The sequence below is a fragment of the Raphanus sativus genome, chromosome 5 (assembly GCF_000801105.2).
Source record: "Raphanus sativus cultivar WK10039 chromosome 5, ASM80110v3, whole genome shotgun sequence".
NCBI lineage: Eukaryota > Viridiplantae > Streptophyta > Magnoliopsida > Brassicales > Brassicaceae > Raphanus > Raphanus sativus.
Window position 1 is genome coordinate 27710526 of NC_079515.1, and position 19256 is coordinate 27729781.

General features: G+C 36.7%; 5 protein-coding genes across 5 annotated transcripts; 2 read left to right on the forward strand and 3 right to left on the reverse strand.

The window, feature by feature from the left end:
• Positions 1-2093: 2093 nt before the first annotated feature.
• LOC108858680 (uncharacterized) lies at positions 2094-6106 on the reverse strand. The gene is made up of 8 exons (XM_018632566.1): positions 5213-6106; positions 4495-5088; positions 4277-4411; positions 4063-4200; positions 3671-3757; positions 3198-3595; positions 2785-2866; positions 2094-2702 (listed from the first exon to the last, which is right to left on the reverse strand). The coding sequence occupies exons 1-8, from the start codon at positions 6104-6106 to the stop codon at positions 2094-2096; spliced, it is 2937 nt and encodes a 978-aa protein (XP_018488068.1).
• A 2188-nt stretch (positions 6107-8294) lies between these two features.
• Positions 8295-9489, forward strand: LOC108861149 (ethylene-responsive transcription factor CRF6). The gene has a single exon (XM_018634975.2). It carries the CDS (start codon positions 8350-8352, stop codon positions 9199-9201), a length of 852 nt encoding a protein of 283 aa, XP_018490477.2. The 5' UTR covers positions 8295-8349; the 3' UTR covers positions 9202-9489.
• Positions 9490-10301: 812 nt separating this feature from the next.
• Positions 10302-13107, reverse strand: LOC108861596 (tubulin gamma-1 chain; the record flags this gene model as incomplete). The annotated part of the gene is given in 9 exon segments (XM_018635499.2): positions 10302-10646; positions 10727-10831; positions 10937-11062; positions 11159-11203; positions 11286-11360; positions 11456-12015; positions 12412-12523; positions 12613-12813; positions 12960-13107. Coding segments are annotated over 9 exon segments (1422 nt in total). The 3' UTR covers positions 10302-10577.
• A 317-nt stretch (positions 13108-13424) lies between these two features.
• Positions 13425-15492, reverse strand: LOC108861600 (mitochondrial adenine nucleotide transporter ADNT1; the record flags this gene model as incomplete). Its single annotated transcript, XM_018635504.2, is given in 8 exon segments — positions 13425-13690; positions 13791-14150; positions 14232-14345; positions 14430-14542; positions 14876-14913; positions 14996-15159; positions 15264-15312; positions 15395-15492. Coding segments are annotated over 8 exon segments (1020 nt in total), but the record flags the coding sequence as incomplete, so codon positions are not given.
• A 1081-nt stretch (positions 15493-16573) lies between these two features.
• LOC108861602 (uncharacterized) lies at positions 16574-17186 on the forward strand. The gene has a single exon (XM_018635506.2). It carries the CDS (start codon positions 16703-16705, stop codon positions 17138-17140), a length of 438 nt encoding a protein of 145 aa, XP_018491008.2. The 5' UTR covers positions 16574-16702; the 3' UTR covers positions 17141-17186.
• The last annotated feature ends 2070 nt before the right edge of the window (positions 17187-19256 follow it).

The window sequence follows — 19256 nt, forward strand, 5'->3', positions numbered from 1 at the left end:
TTATATATCGAAGCTTCTGTTTTGTGAGGATTGTTGGGATAGTGGTTGTATCGCAAATGTTATGATAAATAAAGGTTCTCTTTTCCAACCCAAAGGATTGTTCATTAGATTCATTCTTTTCCTTAGCTATATAATTATATGGTAGGCCATATAATTATGTCGATGGTAGGCTCCTTAAACTTAGAGACCCTTACAATTATCACGAAATAGTAGTAAAATATTGAGGAAGTTTATCAAACATAAATTTTAAAGGCGGTGTAATATCCCTAGCCGATCAACGTCAGTCATTAAAGGATATAAATATTATTATTTTGATATACATTGTTGTATATGGATACATTTTAAGGATATCAACATTTTAAAAAATTTGGTCAATACCACACCCCTTGGTATCACTAAAACCTAATCCATTAATACTAAACCCTAAGATGGCTAACTATACCCTAAACACTTGAGATCAGTCAACCCAAACCTAAATTTCATAAACAATTAACCATAGACCACATTCCGGTATAACTAAACAATTCCGTGAAAGAGGTCGATTGAACTACAAATTTTTAGATTGATAGTAAACATGTATGCTCTAGCAGATCAACGTCATACAATTACGGATATAAACATTATTAACCAGCAAGATAATGTTGTATATGGGTATATTGTAAATAAATAGGTTATTTTTGTAAGGCTAATCACTTTTCGATCTAAGGCCAAATCTCTAGGCATCACTAAACCATAATCAATTAATACTATACCCTAAGGTGATAATCTATACCCTAAAGACTTGGGACCATTCAACCCAAACGCCAAATTCATAAACAATTAACCACAAACCCAAAAAACAAATAAAAATGGAAGAATTTTCTGAAACAAAACTATTAGATGCAGTGTAATATCCGTAGCCGAACAACGTTAGTCAATTAAGGATATCAATATTATTATCCTAAACAACATTGTTGTATATGGGTTCATTTTAAGGATATAAATATTATTAACCTGATAAACATTGTGGTATAAGGGTACATTTTTTAAAATGTGGTCAATACCAAACAACTGGGTATAACTAAACCCTAATCCATTTATACTAAACCCTAAGGTGGCTATCTATACCCTAAACACTAGGGATCAGTCAACCCAAACCCAAACTTGATAAACAATTAACCATGAACCCAAACCAGAAGTCCTAAACAATTCTCGATAATACATTAAAGGCCTAAATATAACTAAACCATAATGCATTAATATTAAACACTAAGGTGACAATCTATACCCTAAACAGTTGGGATCAGTCAACCCAAACACAAATTTCATAAAAGATAACACGTAAACCCAAACCCGTAGTCCTAAACAATGCAATGAAAGAGGTCGATTGAAAGAGGTCGATTAAACAATGCAATGAAAGAGGTCGATTAAACAATGCAACGCTATGGTTACAATCAAAACCATAAAACCGGGGAATCAGTCAACCCAAACACAAATTTAATAAACACTTTACCCTTAACCCAAACAATTACTCCTAAACAATGCTATGAAGTGGGTTGGAAGGATATTTTATACTTCCATGTACTTTAGGTAGGTTGTCCGTGTAATAAAATTAATATCAATTTAATAAGGCATAACTACGGGTTACATTATTGCATAACCGGCTAAGCTATGTCTAACTATTTGTATAACAGGCAATGAATAACATATGAGGCTACAACAATTAAATCTCTGCTAGGTAATAACATGTATATTAAACATGATAATTTTTAAACATGATTAGTTGCCACATGATAAGTTTCAATTTATCATCTACATTGGACAATGTCTGGCTACATGAAACAATATAATTTTGAACAAGATAAGTTTCAAGTCAATTTAAGGGATAATTTCAAGGGAATCCGAGAGCAAGAAGAAATAAAGATTCAAAAATAGAATTTAGTAACATCATAATGATCCAATTACATAATGGTCCGATTACATAGATTGAAAAAGAGTACGCAGAATATAAAAAGAGTAGGCAGAAGAGTTTAGTAGCTGCATAATAGTCCGATTACATATACTGAAAAATATAAATGAGGGTGGATTGGATAGTAGAGGAACAGCCAAATGACTTAGAGCATTCCGACAGTGGCTTCATAGAACATAACCGCCAATCTCTCAACTTCACTACCGATTACATCTGCGTTGATGCATTTGCATACGTCGATACCTGCGACGGCGTGAGCTTGCATGAGAAGAACAGCTGCTGCTCCAGAGTCAGCCGGGCATGTATTCTGTGGAATGCTACGAGGTCTCTCTACGGCCATTGCTTTACCGTCTTTGGGCACCACCTGCTTGCCCACCTGTTTCAGAAGGAAGGGGAACATCTGAGCGATGTGGCTGATCTCTTTCACCATCATACTGTCAGTCCTGAGAGATATGTTGCAGTCAAAGACAGAAATTGACCAGGTGGAGTAGTCCACGCAAACACCAACCCAGTGTTTGGTGTCGAGATTGAAAGGGAAATAGAAGCGGCCTGACTCGGGAAAACTTTTAAATCTGTCAAGAATGTTGCTGGGGAACCGGAAGGTATCTTTCTTTGACGACTTGGAGAACTTCGGGAACACTTTCGATAGCTGGGATACAAACTGATTGTCTAAAAACACAGGCTGGCTGGCCATATTGTCGGGAGTGTTAAGAGTGAACTGTGACCTAATGTGGCCCATGAGAACGTCAACCACCTGTCTCATATAAAAAAAAACATATGATTAAAGACATCTTTATGCTCACATCATGGTTACTAGCATCACTTCATCTACATACCTTCGGTTGCAGGTGATTTGATCGGTGTACAAGCTCGTATAGTTCGTTGCTGTCTAGAGTTGTTTGACCGATGCGTATCGTACTAAAAAAAGAACAGAGTAGATAATTTGTTAAAATACTAAGGAACTGTGGTTAGACAGATAACATTTAACATAAAAGACATCATATATGGTTAACCGGCTATGTTGCGTATTGTATTTATAGTAACTAAATTAGCTGCCACGAAGAATTTATTTTTAACCAAATAAACCATTCACTTTATCTAATCTAGAACATAATTTAAAAGATAAGAGGCGTTATAACTGGATAACCCTTCTAGCAATTAACAACTCCAAACAGAAGAGACAATATGGGTTACCTAACAAATATTAGATTGATAGCATTTACACATTGGTCAGGTAATAAGAACTTACAATGGGGACTTCAGTTTATCGAGTAAGGAGGAGAACTTGGCCGAGTAATCAATGTTCCCACCTATGTTGTTGGGATCGACGAATGCAACACGGGCGCGATTTAGCAGACGCATGTCGCATTGATACTCTCCTACAAGGGATTTGGGAACGGCCTTCAGTCGCTTGCTTTTTCTGCCGACGACGAGTTGATCCTCCTCGCAACTACCTTTATGGGCAAGATCTCCGGGCATACCCCCCCCAACTGGCTCCTCCCCTTGTGGACGTTCCTCCTGTGTTAGCCCAAGGGAGAAGGTTGGCTTGGGGAAGAGTAAGGCCGGGTCCAGGTCCTGCTCAGAAGCTTCGGCCTCTTCATCAACCATTATATCTTCAACCAGCGATGTGGTTGGGTTGCTTGCAATCTAAAAGCGGGAAATAAATAGGTTATATAAGTCAAAGTCGTATAAAACTTCTTAACTTTTGTGATTGTAAAGTACCTTTGCATCGGGAACAATACTCTCAGAATCAATGCGCGAAGGGTGAACTTGTGAAGGTGGTATGATCTGCTGATCTCCATTTCGGACCTGTATTGGATCACCATCTTACATGTAAGACTCATTCAAAACTTAAACAATTTTAGTGATATGTAGAATTGCTAACCGGCTAAAACAATTTGTTGCTACATATTATAATACTTAACTCTGTGGAAGATTTATTGAACCGGTTACAATCTTACATGTAAGAGTCAATAAAAACTTAAACGATTTTAGTGATATGTAGAATTGCTAGCCGGCTAAAACAATTTCTTGCTATATATTATAATACTTAACTCGGTGGAAGGTTTGTTAGCCGGTTAAAACAATTTGTGGCAATATACATTAATTCTTACCTCGGTAGAAGATTTATTAGCTTCTGCCAATTGTATATTGTCTGCAGGGGCTTCGGTAAGCATATCCTCATCGATGGGAAGAGAAGGCTGACATTCGGTTTGAACCGCTGGATGAATCATTTCATCTGCGTTCAATCCCTGCATCTGGCAGCGTGGTGTGTTAAGTTAGTTAGACGGCTAATTAACATCTTAGCTCTAAATGGATAAAACTTGCCTCTTCTGCGGATGATGTTGTTGGGTTTGGTTCGAAAGATATTGTATGTTTCCTCACCATCACCTCAGGTATGTCGGATCGTGGCTGGTCTTCATGGGATTCATGATCCTGAATCCCTTGATCTCTGTCCAAGCCCTGCACGATTGATGTATGGTTGTGACCAAGTTAGTTATTTATCCGGCTAAGTATTACAACTGAATGGATATTAAGGAGCTTACCTCGTCCGAAGAAGATGTTTCCTGATTTGCGAATCTGACAGCTCCGGCTATGATATCTTTATTTACATCTTCTGTTTGGATACCAATATGTTGAGATGACGGTCGCCTCACCTCTGCCCTTTCTGTATCGCCAGCAGCAGTGGAAGCATTTTCTCTCGGTGCTTGGCTGGAAGAGCAATCCACTAGACGAATTAGTTGTTGGAATTTGTCCATCGCATCAGTCTGGAACGCTAGGAAATCTGAAGAGAGCTTGTTTATTTGGTTCTCCATCCGAGATAAATCTTCTTTCACTTTTTCCCTGACAAGGAATGCAACTGATTCAGAGTCTAAGACCTCTGTCGTCGTTGTGTTCTTCGTCTGCTTAACACGCACGGTTTTGCGGGTATTGGCCTCTGCTTTTGCGTCCTCGCGCATCCGGTTCAGCTCAGCCATGGTAACACCGCCTAAGAAGCTTGAGTTCTTGAATGGGTATCCCTCCTCAACTAAACTTATTAAGTTTCTACCGATTGGATCCTCCTCATCTTCTGACCAGCCAAATTCCGGTGAAGCTCTGTAGAGTTCATCATCATCAACTATGACAGACCGAACTGCGACCTATTAAACAAGCAAAAATACAAACAAATGATTCAGTAATTGATGTACTTGTGATAATGAGACATTTACGACAAAGAGATAATTAGACTAAATATCATCATATGAGGAGACGTAATCTATATACCTTCCCTGCAGCGTCGGTGTCGCGAGCATAGCCCGGGCTGATCCCTCTCTTTGAATTTTTGTCATCATCTGTTTGATCAAAGTCATCGCCACCTTCAACTTCAGAGTCAGATGAGGATCCATCGTTGACCACCTCTGTTAGTGCGGGGATGGCTTCAACCATGACCAACTGTAGAGATAGCACAAAACCTTTCAAAGCAATTGTGTTTTGTGCAAGCGATACCTCATTTCTCTCTTTTATACTACTGATAAGCATTTCGAAGGATACTCTGCCCCATGGGTATGCTAAGAAATCGTCAATGTTTTTGATTCGCTCTGCATGATCCTGTGAGATGCGAGGTGTGTGCGTTGTTGGTAGAACGACAGCAGCTAGTAGCGCCAATAAAGCGTATTTCACACGTATGCCGCTCTCCTTGACGGTTCTCTTCTTTAGCATTTTAACTACGGAGGTGACGGGAACCTCCTTCATGGAGCCAAACAGTTCACCCCAATAAGGCTTCTGCGACAAAAACAACTTGGATCTTTTCTTGTTGTGCTTTGGAAACTTGCTGCAGTTCAGGCCAGTAACATAAGCAAACTCTCGAAGCGAGAATCTGACGGGTTTCCCGGCAAATATGAACCACGCTTCGTGTTTATTTTCAACTTTTAGCTGTCTGGAGATGATGAATCGACCAAAGCGGCCGGAGAAGGAGGGCATCTCAGCGAGCTCAACAAGCTTCCCGAACGGTGAGGCTCTGATGATGTCTATTTCTTGAGGATCGAGCGCGTTGAGTATTTCCTTGATTGCGTTTGGTTTGTGGTACGGCGTTACCCTAACTCCGACAGGTTCATGCCCTAAAGCGAAAATCCGATCAGGAATGCGAAGAGGGGGAGCTGATTGATCGCCAGTTTCCATTTTGTTGTGAGGTTTCACCGGAGAAATGCTTTTCTGGGATTAATTGGGAGAGAGAGAGAATGAGTTTATGTCGGAAACCGAAGTGAGTTTTGGTTTAACGATGTCGATTTAGTAAATCTATTATTATTTCTTTAGATTTTCTTTCTGACAAAATCGTAAACTCAGTACTTTATATCTTCTTATTCTGAACATATCAGTACTTCATATCTTTATTCTCGATTTTGTTTACGCAAACCCAATTACGAACGTAGGGGCAGCAGAGTCCAAAGAAAGTATTAACAGTGACGAAAAAGTTGGGTTTTGGTCTTCCGCAAAATAGAGAATAAGTCCTTGGTAGAGGTCCAAATTTCCCAAAAATTTAAGTATTTTTGGTATTTTGAGTGTCATTTGGCTATTTTAAACATGTATTTTATTTTTATATATTTTCAAGTATTTGGACAAATTAAAAATATCTTATATATTTTGTATATTCTGTTAAATTTTAAATTTTAAAATAATTAATATATTTAAATATACAAGTCTGGTTTGGATATACTTGGACACTTGAAATATCTCGGTTATTGGATTTGGTTCCGGTTCTCTAAATACCAAAAAAATTGAATTCTTTTGAATATTTAACCAATTTTGGTTAAAGTTCAGTACTACTTTTCAAATTGGATTTGGTTCGGGCTTTTTGATTCAGATTTTGCCTAACCCTATATTTTTTATTGTAACAAAAAAAATAAATAAAAATGATGGTTCATATTTATTTTGGGTATGCAACCATTTTTAAACCAAAACCACATTCTACTATATACATGATTTTTATTTAAACATTAAAAATATTTTATGCAATTTTAAGAAAACTGATAGACTGGACTAATGAAACGTTACTATTTCAGATTGTAAAATTCCAAAATTATTTTTTGTTAGTGTTGTGACGAAGAAAAAATAATTAGGGTTGGAGAAAAAAAATTATTATGCAATACCTGTTTTCTCAAGGTGATTTCAATAGTTTCTAAATAAATTTTGATGTATCGATCTCTTCTTGTAAGATTTTTGAAGAATATCAATTACTAAGATCTTACACTTACACTTGCTAAAATAATCAATTGTTTCTTAAATAATATATATATATATAATATATATATATATGTGTGTGTGTGATTAGAATAACAAGATAAATCAAAACAATACCTATTGTTTATTTATAATATTTTATGGTAAGTAAATTAAAATAATTATTTTATTTATTTTATATGATATATAATTAATTTAATAATATTGAGATATATATATATATATATAATATTTCAATATAAATATTTATTATTATATGATTTTATTAACATTTATATATTTTCTGTAACAAAAATTTTAAAAACTAATTCTAATTTTTTTATGTAATAATTTTTCAATGCAAAATTTTAAATTAACATATTTATGTATTTTTTTATCTTGTGCATATTTAATTTAAATGATATTAAAATATGAATATATATTAAATGAAGATTAATATTCATAGGATTTTATGATCATTTTTGTTGCAGGAAATAAGTTATTGTAATTTTTAAAACTAAATTATGCGGTTTTCTTGTTCTAAAATGATTTTTTTTCCTCCTGACCAGTTATAGTCAAAGCTCAATAAAAAACTAAAGGAAATGTAATCTATGTTTCTGACAAGATAAGACCAGAGGGAGCTAGTGACTTGGCCTCCAAGCGAAATATCTCACATTTCCAAAATAAACAAATTACGTTTCCAATTAACACGAGATTATATTACTCTTTTAACACACATCAATAGATTCACTACCGAACAAATCTCTGGTAAGTGACAATCCTCGTGACTAAATCTCAAATGAAAGGGCCCCACTTCTAGGCGCGTGAGTTGTTCCTGCACCAGAGTGCGCGTGGAGGAATAAAAAGCTTGGAGACCAAGCTATTAGAATAGGACAGAGGCTCTACTTTCGGTACGGTAACAAACACGTGTAAGAGATCTAACGTCTCAATCCAAGATGCGGAAAGCCGTTTTAGGATTCCCATTGGTTGGCATCGTATTTAATCTCGCTAATATCTCTATTAACCGGTTTAAACGCGCATTAACTTCTCATTACTGTTGACGAAATTTAATATTTTGTGAATTTACGTTAAAAAAAAGAGAGTATATTTAAAGAAGAGGATGTTCCTAAGAAACGGCGAGATTCTTCTTTAACACCTTGACTCTTCTCTTTCTGTCTCTCTCTCTCTCTCCAACCAGAGCAGACATGGAGAGACGAACAAGAAGAGTAAAGTTCACAGAGCATCACAAGGTAACACCTGTTCGTGCTAAGCCATCTAACGACTCTCCGAGAGTTGTACGAATCGCCTATACTGATCCTTTCGCCACTGATTCATCTAGCGATGAAGACGACGTTACGTCTGCTCCGAGGGTGAAGCGATACGTGGAGGAGATACGATTCGGCGAAACCAAATCGTCCTCGTCTTCGAGGAAAGCTAAAAAAGGCGGCGGCGAGAGGAGAAATGATGACGTGTCAGCGAATCCCGCCGTAAAGTACAGAGGCGTGAGGCGGAGACCGTGGGGGAAATTCGCGGCGGAGATCAGAGATCCGTCGACTCGATCTCGCGTCTGGCTTGGGACCTTCGTCACGGCGGAGGAAGCTGCTATGGTTTACGACCGAGCCGCGATTCGTTTCAGAGGTCATAACGCACAGACGAATATTCTCGCTCCTCCTCCTCCTCCTCCGCCGGCGGTTATCGATCTTGAAACGGTCTCCCGATGCGATTCGGCGAGCCAGAGCCTCCGTTCTCCGACGTCTGTTCTCCGGTTCAACGCCAACGAGGAAACGGTTGAGATCGAGCCGATCGAGCTATCCTCCCCGGCGAGTTTGTTCCCGGATCCGTATTCGTTGCCGGACCTGTGCCTCGCCGGCGAGTGCTTCTGGGATTCGGAGACTCCTCCCGAGCCTTTGTTTTTGGATGAAATCGAAATTGAGAAACCGTTGCTGAACCCGGTTATACCGAAAGAAGAGAACGAACCGGAAGATTTCTCGTTCGATTTGAGTGAAGATTTCGATGCGTCTCCGTGGGATGTAGACAATTTCTTCGAGAATGGTTAAAATGAAAAAATGATGAGTTGAATATAAAAAACGATGATGACGCGGATGCATCTGGACCGTATGCTGAGTTTTGCCATTCATGACGTGGATGGTTCTGATCGGCTGGATTTTGTGGGTAAATATGAGTAGTAGGAGTATATTAGTTAAGATAAAAATGTCGATGTTTATAAAGGTTTATTAGCTAATTTAGTTATTTTATTCCTTTTTTTAGAGTGTACCAACTTGAGGAAGCAGTATGTATCAAATGTTTATAGTGTCCATTATTAATAATATTTTTTATTAGCTGTCTACTTTTTCTTTAGAATTTGAAGTCAATAATACTCTATATAGAACAAAAATAAAATAAAAATAATATCCGGAAAATTGATCTGATAATGGACTACTCTTATTATACATGAGCATTTTTGTTTTTGTTTTTGTTCAATTTCGGTTTAATATTTCGTTTTTCAGCTTTTTGTTTTACAAAATTAAGAGACATTGGATTATTTATAGAATTTGGTTAGGTTCACTTCGTTTTTTATCCACCTATGGGATATTTTCATTCAATTTTATTTTTTGGATCATTTCAGATAATATAGACAAAACATCATATAATTCGGATTTTAATGTTAAATATAGACTACGTTATTCTTATTCTTTTTTGAAAAAATCATATAATTTTAAATATTTTGGATAGTGACATATTTAGATAATTTAGGTTTTTAAGTAATTTATTTTATAAATAAATATTTTAAAGATATTTGGTTATTTAAAAATGAATGTAATTAATATTTTTGGGTATACACTATGTAGTTTAAATTTATGGCTCAATTCGATTTCTTAACCAGCTTAATCTTTGAACAGGTTTAACTCGGATCGTTAGGTTTGTCAGATTCGGAATTAAACACTCCACAAGTCCTAAATAAGATAAATTTTGTAAACTATCCGGAAGACAATACGTTGGTCAAAGATTTGGGCCACAAGAGGTTGAGAGGTGAAGTAAGTTGGCAAGTGGCCACCCACAAAACTAATCTTCAACGGGCCCCAATAAGATCGTTCAACCCTTTACAAAGTTGATGCCGTTTACTCTCACTCTTGTCGTCAAAAAGAAGCTCAAAAAATGAGATAAAGCATATGTGTCGCCTCTATTCATGTTTGAAATTGGGTCAATGATCAAAGACTAAATAAATATAACAATGTTGCTAGGTCGATCTTCATCCACATAAAAATACAATAATAGTTTCATACCACCATTCAAGGTTTAGGTGCCAACACTCTTCAACGCTACTACTTATCTCACCAAAACACAAGTAAAAAAAAAACATGTGATGACCAGAAAAACCTCAATGAAAAACTGAAACATAATGACTCTACTCTGAATTCTCATTTATTCTTATTTAGAACGCCATCCTAGGATCCACAACACCGGAAGCACTGCCTTCACCAGTTACAAGCTGTTCAGGATCCTGATAGAGAGTATACAATTATCGTTTAGTGTTCCTCCATAACTGTGTTTATAGATGTTAAAAGCTGACTATATACATACCTCCATTCCCCATTTAATGTAATCTGGAGATTCACAGGCCTTGTACTCATCTACCAAACTCTCAATGATGTCTCTTGCTTCATCAAACTCTGAGAGATCATTGTCCTGTCCAGAACCACATATGTATATTGTCATAAATAATAGTCAAAGCTTTGGTGCACTAAACACAAAACCAAAACAAAGACAGGAGATCTAAGCGGGTCAACTTACAAACATGGGAAACTTTCGGTAATTGTCAAGAAAAGCTTGCTTCTTCCTCAATTTATCATATTGGCTCAAACATTTGCTGAAAAGGTGCCTGATACTTGTGTGGCTTGCCAGCATAAGACCACTGACCTGAAATATCAACAGATACACAGTAAGAGTCTTTAGTCGTATCTTCGTACTGGCAACCTAAGATAGATATATATATGTAAAACAACGTATGATTACCCTGTGTGCAGTTTGAACATATGGAGACTTCTTGGAAAGTGCAACCTGTCAAGAAAAAAATGTGATGCAAAGTCCATGGTCAAAGTCATAAGCAACAACTCTCTGCAGACACAGTATGGTTAAGAACCTGTATGCTTGCAGGTCCCCATTCAATAAAGTTAACAAGCTTCCTTTCTCTTATCCTCTGCAAACTCTCATGCACCTAGTATCAGAAACAAACACAGCAGATCATATCATCAACAAGACAGAATTAACCGATTATAAGTCGAGACAAGAATGGGCACAGAAGAGTTGTACCTGAGTGGGATCGACTTCTCCTTGAATGATATTCAAGATTGATATGTACTTCGCCTGACTGGCTTCCTTGTTTCTAGCATAAGACGACACCATCACATTCTTTGGCTGCAGGAGCCTTCTCATAACATCCAGCACGGTGGTCTTACGAATGACATTTGCCTGGCGCTCAACAGTCAACGGAGTGTATCCTGTCATGAGGAAGTGACACCTTGGCGTTGGGATCAACGATGCAAGCAAGCCAACCAAGTCGTTGTTCATGTATCCAGGATAACGCAGTGTTGTTGTGCTAGCAGACATCACAGTTGAGACTAAGGAATTCGTCTGAGCAAAGGTGGGGTTCGTGAGATGCAGGCGCTCCACGGCGATTCTAGTCAACGCAGTGTTGTCAAGGACAACAACACAATCAGCGTTTAAAGTAAGTCGCTTTAGTGTCAGGAGGGAGTTGTAGGGCTGGACAACAACATCACTTGTTTCCATCTGATTGGGGAAGACACTGTACGTCTGAACCAACTTCTTGCTGTAGCGATCATTCAAAGTCTCCAAGAGATAAGAGCCCATACCTTTATTTAGATCACAAGAAGCATTGAGTCAAGCTTGAGAACGTTAACTAAAAAATTGGCTATATGCCAATTCCCACAACAAGACGTATCATTAAGCAAATGCACTACAGACTAAAAACCATGGAGAAAGGTCCTTAATGCTAAAATAATGAACAAATGCTCATAAGTCATAGCTTCAGGGAACAAAAAGAGAAGTCACTCACAATCAAAGTAAAAGAAGCAGTAAATAAAACCTGAGAACCTTAACTCAAAATGGCTACATGTCTTCAAGTCCTATAACCTTATAAGATTGCAAAACTAGACCTTACTGAGGAAAAACTCGCATTTTAATCTAAAAAAAATAAGATGGAGATAGCCAACAAAAACAAAAACAAAAAAGAAGAGAGAGGTGAAAACCTGAGCCAGTGCCACCAGCAATGGAGTGGCAAAGAACAAAGCCCTCAAGGCTGTCACTTCCATCGGCTTCTCGATCAATCATGTCCATTATTTCCTCTTCAACCCCTTTCCCCTAACCCAAAATTAGCAAGTCATGTAACCATTATCGATTTATTTTGTTCACAAGGTTTGTTATCAAACAAGTAAAAAGTTAACAAACACCTGGTGATATCCACTGGCCCAGTTGTTACCAGCACCACCACCGTGGTCAGCAACGAAGATGTTCTCGTGGTTGTAGAGGTTCCGGTAGTCACCGTTCTGAATACCGTTGATAACTCTAGGCTCCAAATCGATGAGTAAAGCTCGTGGGATATAGTGTTGATCATCCGCTTGGTAAAAAAACACATCTTTTCTATCTCCTCCCTACAGAAGTTTTTAAAAAAAAAACAACAAATCAACCGCACAAATACACAAAGCCACTGGTATTCAATTAGATAATCTGAAAAATAGAAATCCCAAAACGACGTCGAATCAATTGATACAAATAGCTAGGGGAGGAAGGGAAGGACCTGAGTAGCGAAGTCCTCGAGGATACCGTCTTTACTGATGCCGTGCTCCAGGCAAAGCTGTTTCCAGAACTCCATCCCGATCTGGTTCCCGCATTGTCCCACTTGCAGCGTTATTATTTCTCTCGGCATCTTCTTCTTCTTCCTCTCTCTCACTCACTCTTCGGGTAAAATTAGGGTTTTCGATAGAGATCGATGATTGAGAAAATGAAATGATGGCGCGGATGACCTTTTTAAAACTAAAAAATAAAAAGCCCGAGCGATAATTTAATTAAAAAGAAACCAAATTTGTGCTGGAGTCTGGTGGTTCGGTGAGAAGGCTCGTGTCGAGAGTGAGAGTGAGAGTGATGCAATCTTAGCTGGTAACCTGCGCTGATTCTTTTGTTCGCCATTCACATTGGGCCTACTATCGGCCCGTTTATGAATTTTCTCAGCCCATTATGCCTTTACAAACATTTTTTAATCTCATTAGTCTCTCTCAAGTCTGAACCACAGTTATTTGCTCACTCAAAAGTTTCAAATGAGAGTATCTACTTGCTCCCGTGTCTTTTGATTATTAGTGAATTGTTGGTGCAATGCAATACATAAATCAGAAAAGCTTAAATCTAATGATTAATACAATCACGTGAAGAACTCTCTTCTTCTTCTTCTCAATCTGATATCCTGAACTCAACTCCTAGTATGTCCTTAACCTTCTCGTACGTCACAAACGCTATCGCTATCGACGGCACTACCTGAAACCAAATACACAGCAAACAACATATCTTATTCACCTCTGATTAAAGAAAAACAGATGAGGAGGATTATGAAAGTTGTTATTATTATAGACAAAACCTTGACGGAGTTAGGGACCAAACCCTTGTACAATGCACCAAAGCCTTCATGTCTAACCGTTTTCCTAAACGCATCAACCATTCCAGAATACTCAATCGGAGCTTTGCCTCCTCTACTATCACCTGTTATAACCGATGAAGCGTCTTTCCAACCAACCATCTGCATTCTTCTACGAACTACGTCAAGAGGGTACGCAACAGTCTGGCCCATCGTTCCAGCGACGGCTCCGCATGCGAGTCTTGTTGTCACCGTCAGCTCCGAGTTGTTGTTGTTGTTGTCGAGTATCCCAAAAGGTTTCGATTTGACCAGCCAGTCTTTTAGAGACTCGTAGACTGCAAAGTTAAGGCCAACGTAGGGTACCTGAGAGTGAAAAGGCATCAGTCTCTTTAGATATCAATCATCATGTAATATATATATTTAGATACATGGGATGGGACTTACAACTCCGATAACAGATGGAAGCCATCCTCTGTACAAGGCTCTTGGTCCTTCTTGACGCAGGACTGTGGATAGTGCATGGACCATTCCTCTGTATTGATAAGGAGATTTGTCTGTCTGAACAGATGAGAAATGTTAAATGTGTGTTTCAGACCCAAACAAATGATCTCTGTCAAGTAGTGTGTTCCTCATACTCTATACCTGGACGGTGAGTCTACCACGCACCATGTCCATAGGGTAAGTGGCTGACATGGCAATGATTCCGGCACAAGCTCCAGCTCCAAGCCGCAAAAGAGGTGTGAGCTGAGCCTCATCTGTCCAGTTAACAAATATATCCACCCAACAAAACAATCTCCACAAATAAGTTAACCAACTATATAGCATATATCATGGGGGAGTTAAAATGATAGATTCAGTTCAGGCATACACATATCACTCTCAATCAAGTTATGGATCTCCAGAACAAATAAACCAACAATAATAAATCATGGAGAGAATTACAAAGGTAGAGATAGATTCCTATAAAACATTGGATCTCTATAAGAATTTAGCAAACTATAGCATATCACTAGCTCATTAGTAACACCTCTCATTGGTTGTTGTTGTTATACATTAGAATAGTCTGGTCTAATAATCATATGACTTACCGTTCCCTGTTTGTTGCCGGTAGAGGTAGAGTATCCCCCTACAAAGGTCATAAGAGTAAGCATCAAACCCAAAAAAGAGAGAAACACAATATAACAAAACAGCTTTTTGTGATATCATACTTGGAAGCTTGCTCGTAGCTGAAGAACTTGACGGCAGAGTTAGGAACAATACGAGCACAGTTAGCACCATTGCCTTTAAACAATCCACGGAAACCTTCAGTCCTCCATATATACTTCAACCCTTGAACCGTTCCATTGTACTTTATACTGTGTGGATTTTGAACCTTTAGAAATTAAAAGCATCATCAGCCAATTAAAGCAACATTCCAATCCAAAAGAACATCAATTTCAATACACAACAAGACAAGTACAACAACAAGAACACCACCTGTAGTAAAATCTTCAGTCTCTCCAACGGAGCAACAGCTGTCCTCGACCTGAGATCCGACCAAACCCCAGATATGTTTATTAATCACACACATGAAAAAAAAAAGAGAATTTTTAGAAAGAGGAACTCACACTCCGCCGGCAACGCCACCGGCGATCAAAGACTTGCAGATCCCGATTACGGCATTGCTCGGAGCTTTAACCCCTTCACTCCTCTTCACATCCTCCGATGCCATAAAAAAAAAATAGTAACAAAAGCTAGTTATCTTCTTCTTCTCCTTCTCCTTCTCCTTCTCAAGCCTAAACCCTAAAAGACGCCGGCTTCAAAATTAATTCGAATCGAAACCAAATCTAAGATCCGGATTCTTCCTCGCTCAATGTCTCCTTGGATTGAGTTTTTTATTTATTTAAGGTTGTTCTGTCTGTGACGGCTCTGCGCTTAACTGAAAGTGAGGTTTCAACTCTGCAAACGGATTGGATCCTTTTTAACGCCGTGGAGGTGTATTTATACTCACGCTTTTTGGTGCTGACACGTGGCGAGCCGTCCACCAGAGCGGTTAAACCGGATAGGGTCCTTGTTGTTGAATTTAATGTGATCCGTTAGATCCTGTGTGTTGATCGACTGGTTCGAAATGATTTAGTAAAAGTCATTAGATTGAATCGTTGTAGGGACCATCATCTAACCGAAAATTTAGTTGTGAATCTCGTCGGTATGAGTTAACGGCGCGACTCCGTTACTTGGTTCTTATCTTATCCTGTTTTCTATTTTGTATAGTTATATCATCCTTTACATTGTTAGTTGATGTTTTGAAATAAAACTGCTGGTCCGATCTTGAAGTTGATAGTGGACCTTGCAAAAATAGATGCACACTTTTTTTCTTTATGCTCAAGTAGTAAAAGTTGGTTCAACTGAGTAACGTTAACAAACCCAACAAAATAAAGTGTTTTATATAACGAGCTAAATCGATAAGCTTGGAGCTCTCTTTTGTAGGCCCAGTTTATAATTTGGCTGATAATCCGTAACACAACAGAATGAAATGCAATTTCACATGTTTTTCTTTTTACTAGTTTTTTTTGAACAAAGGCATTCTATTATTCTTTTTACGAATTAAATATTAGAAACAAAACAAACTCATTACCTTGTTTAACTCTTTTAAAAAGGTTCAGATATTTTCATTTATCAAGCTTCTATAACTAATTTAATTCTGTGTAATATATTTTTATTTCTCCTTTTTAGCTAATATAAAGATAAACTATAAAAGTAATTAATCGTCAAAGACAGAAACAAATATCGCCAGCTTGGATGTTATAATAAGACGCATACGACCAGATACAAAAACTAAAGGAAGAAAACAAAAAACCTTAAAACACTTTAAATAAAAGACACACTCACATTGTCAGAAACCTACATCGAGAACTTCCACACACACAGACACGTTCATGAAGAACATCATCGAGAAGAGTAAGAAGATGGTTGATGATCATGAACATGATCATAATAATGATCGGATACTATGGGATTGTGGAAGTCCACTCTATGACTCCTACGAGCTCGTCTCTCTCACGCACATCATCGAACGCCACTTCATGTATCTCCCCTCTCTCTCCGGCGCCAGAAAAGTTTGTTCTTCTCGTACGCCGTCAGATTTGGGAGATAAGGCGAATCGCGCAGCCAGCACCGTCGTGGATCTATGCTGTTCCTCTGATTCAACGACGGGTAAATTATTTGGTGGTATTTTTCTGACGAAGTGGTGGAAGAACAAGAAAAACGCTGATGTCATGGAGGAGGAACCCAAGAAGAAGAACAAGAAGGTATTTCATCGAGTTCTCTCTAGGTTAAGAATACCTACAACAAGATCTGGTTCTACGAATATGTGATTCTACTCTCCTATACGTAAAAAAGATTAATTAATGTTTGTATAATTTGAAATTTATCGAATAAACTGTAATGAGAATGTGATTTGAACTTTGTTGCTCCATTGGTTAAATACAGATTTGTTGTTTTTTTTTCAATACTGACACTGTCATCCGTTAGACGCATGTAAAGTGTGAAATTTTGGATTAACATGCAATCCGCGTTTACGTCATAAACTATGAGATGTAACGCTTAGAAGCAGTTAAAAAATATACAGCGGTTACTAACAATCAAGATATTTAAATATTTTCATAGAATTATATGCAAGTTTTTGTAATATTGTATATAAAAGTGTCATTTGCGTTTACAGTTTATCATAAAACAATTACAACTTTTTCGAAAAAGCACATGCATGCACATAAATCTGTGTTTTATATAAGAAAAACATCAGGAAGTAAAAAAAAACAGGGAAAATCTTAATATTTGATGTGTTTATCGTATAATACTAGTGTTGATTAATGTTGATTACAAGTTTGAGACAAGAAAACAACCTTCTCTGCTACTGGCTACCATACATTAATCACCTTCCTCTCAGAGTCTCAGGTAATGTAATTGTTTGCCTGATGATGATGACTTTTTTAGTAAACTGTAGAAATTAATTGTTGGAATCTAGCTAAAAGGAAATTATTTGAATTATTAGCCTATGTATTAATAAAGAAAAATCAGATCTCGAATCCAAAAGGGAGTGTCAGAAGGAAAATGTGAACTTGATAGAAAACACAAGTGAATAACAAGGACAAAACATGTGAAGCAATGTGTATATTGGCTCTAGAATATTTGATGATTTGTCTGACAATAGTCTAACAAACACATGATTTATTGACCTAGTCAATGATTTAGTCTTGGAAACTTGGTAACTCCCCCTTGTATTTCTTATTCTGATGTATTGAGGAACTCGCAAATGGGCTCATTGGCTCAAGTTTATTATGGCCCATATAATACATGATTTGAACGGAGTCAAAATGCTACTTTGTGTTCTCGTTAGTATCACTTTTTCTTTAGCATATAGTTTTAGTTTAGCCGTTACAAGATTCCAAAGCTCAAGATATCAATCAGCTTCTACAAAAGCTTGATTCCTCTTATCCAATCGGAATCATTTATGAATTCCATATCTCAATCTTTATCTTTAATATACCAAATATTTTCCAATGCAAAATAAAAAAAGATTATGTATCTGTTTCCTATTATCAAAGAATCAATACTATTAATCTTGGAACATGACTCATTGATATTTGTTAGATCCATTAAAAAAAATAGCATCTAAATGTAACTGCTTAAGATATATTGTAACTGCATAAGTAACAATAAGTAATAATGTAACTGCGTAAAGAAAAAGAAAACAGTAAAAAAGAAAAAAAAAGTCGACCAAAAAACAAAACAATGTAACTGCATAACGTGTGAAATACAGTTACTTTATTAACTATTATTCCTATTTTAAGGGCTACGAATATTGCAATCAAAAATTGGAAAATATATTTTTGTTTTCCTATTTCTTACTCTTTTTTGTTACCTAATAATAAAATAGCCTATATATATAATTCCAAATCACAGTATTTTTTAACAAATAAAAATATCCCAGTAACAAAATATATTATTCTCATTTCAATTTTGAATTTTGTATATTTTACGTAACCATCTTCAATCTATTCTATTAAATTAAGGACATGATCAATACGATAAATATTTATCCAACTATTTATTTTACAAACACATCTAAATAACCATAATCATCTTCCAAATATTGATATATGTTATATCTAATTATTTATTTATTTATAATAATAACTAACTTCATGCGTTTGATTTATATATGACTAGAAATTTAAGTATTAATTAGAATTCACAATATTTTGTAGATAATTACAGTTAATTAATATTTATAATAATTATTATCTAATAATTTTATGTTAAACAGAAGTTCCTCTAAAAATAAGAAGGTATAAATATTACTTTTAAGATTTAACCATTTCAAGGACATTAAATTATTTATTAATAATTAATTATTTATATTAGTTTAATATTTAATAAATTAAAACAAAAATCAAGTTGAAATAAAAAATGATTAAATCTACAAAACCA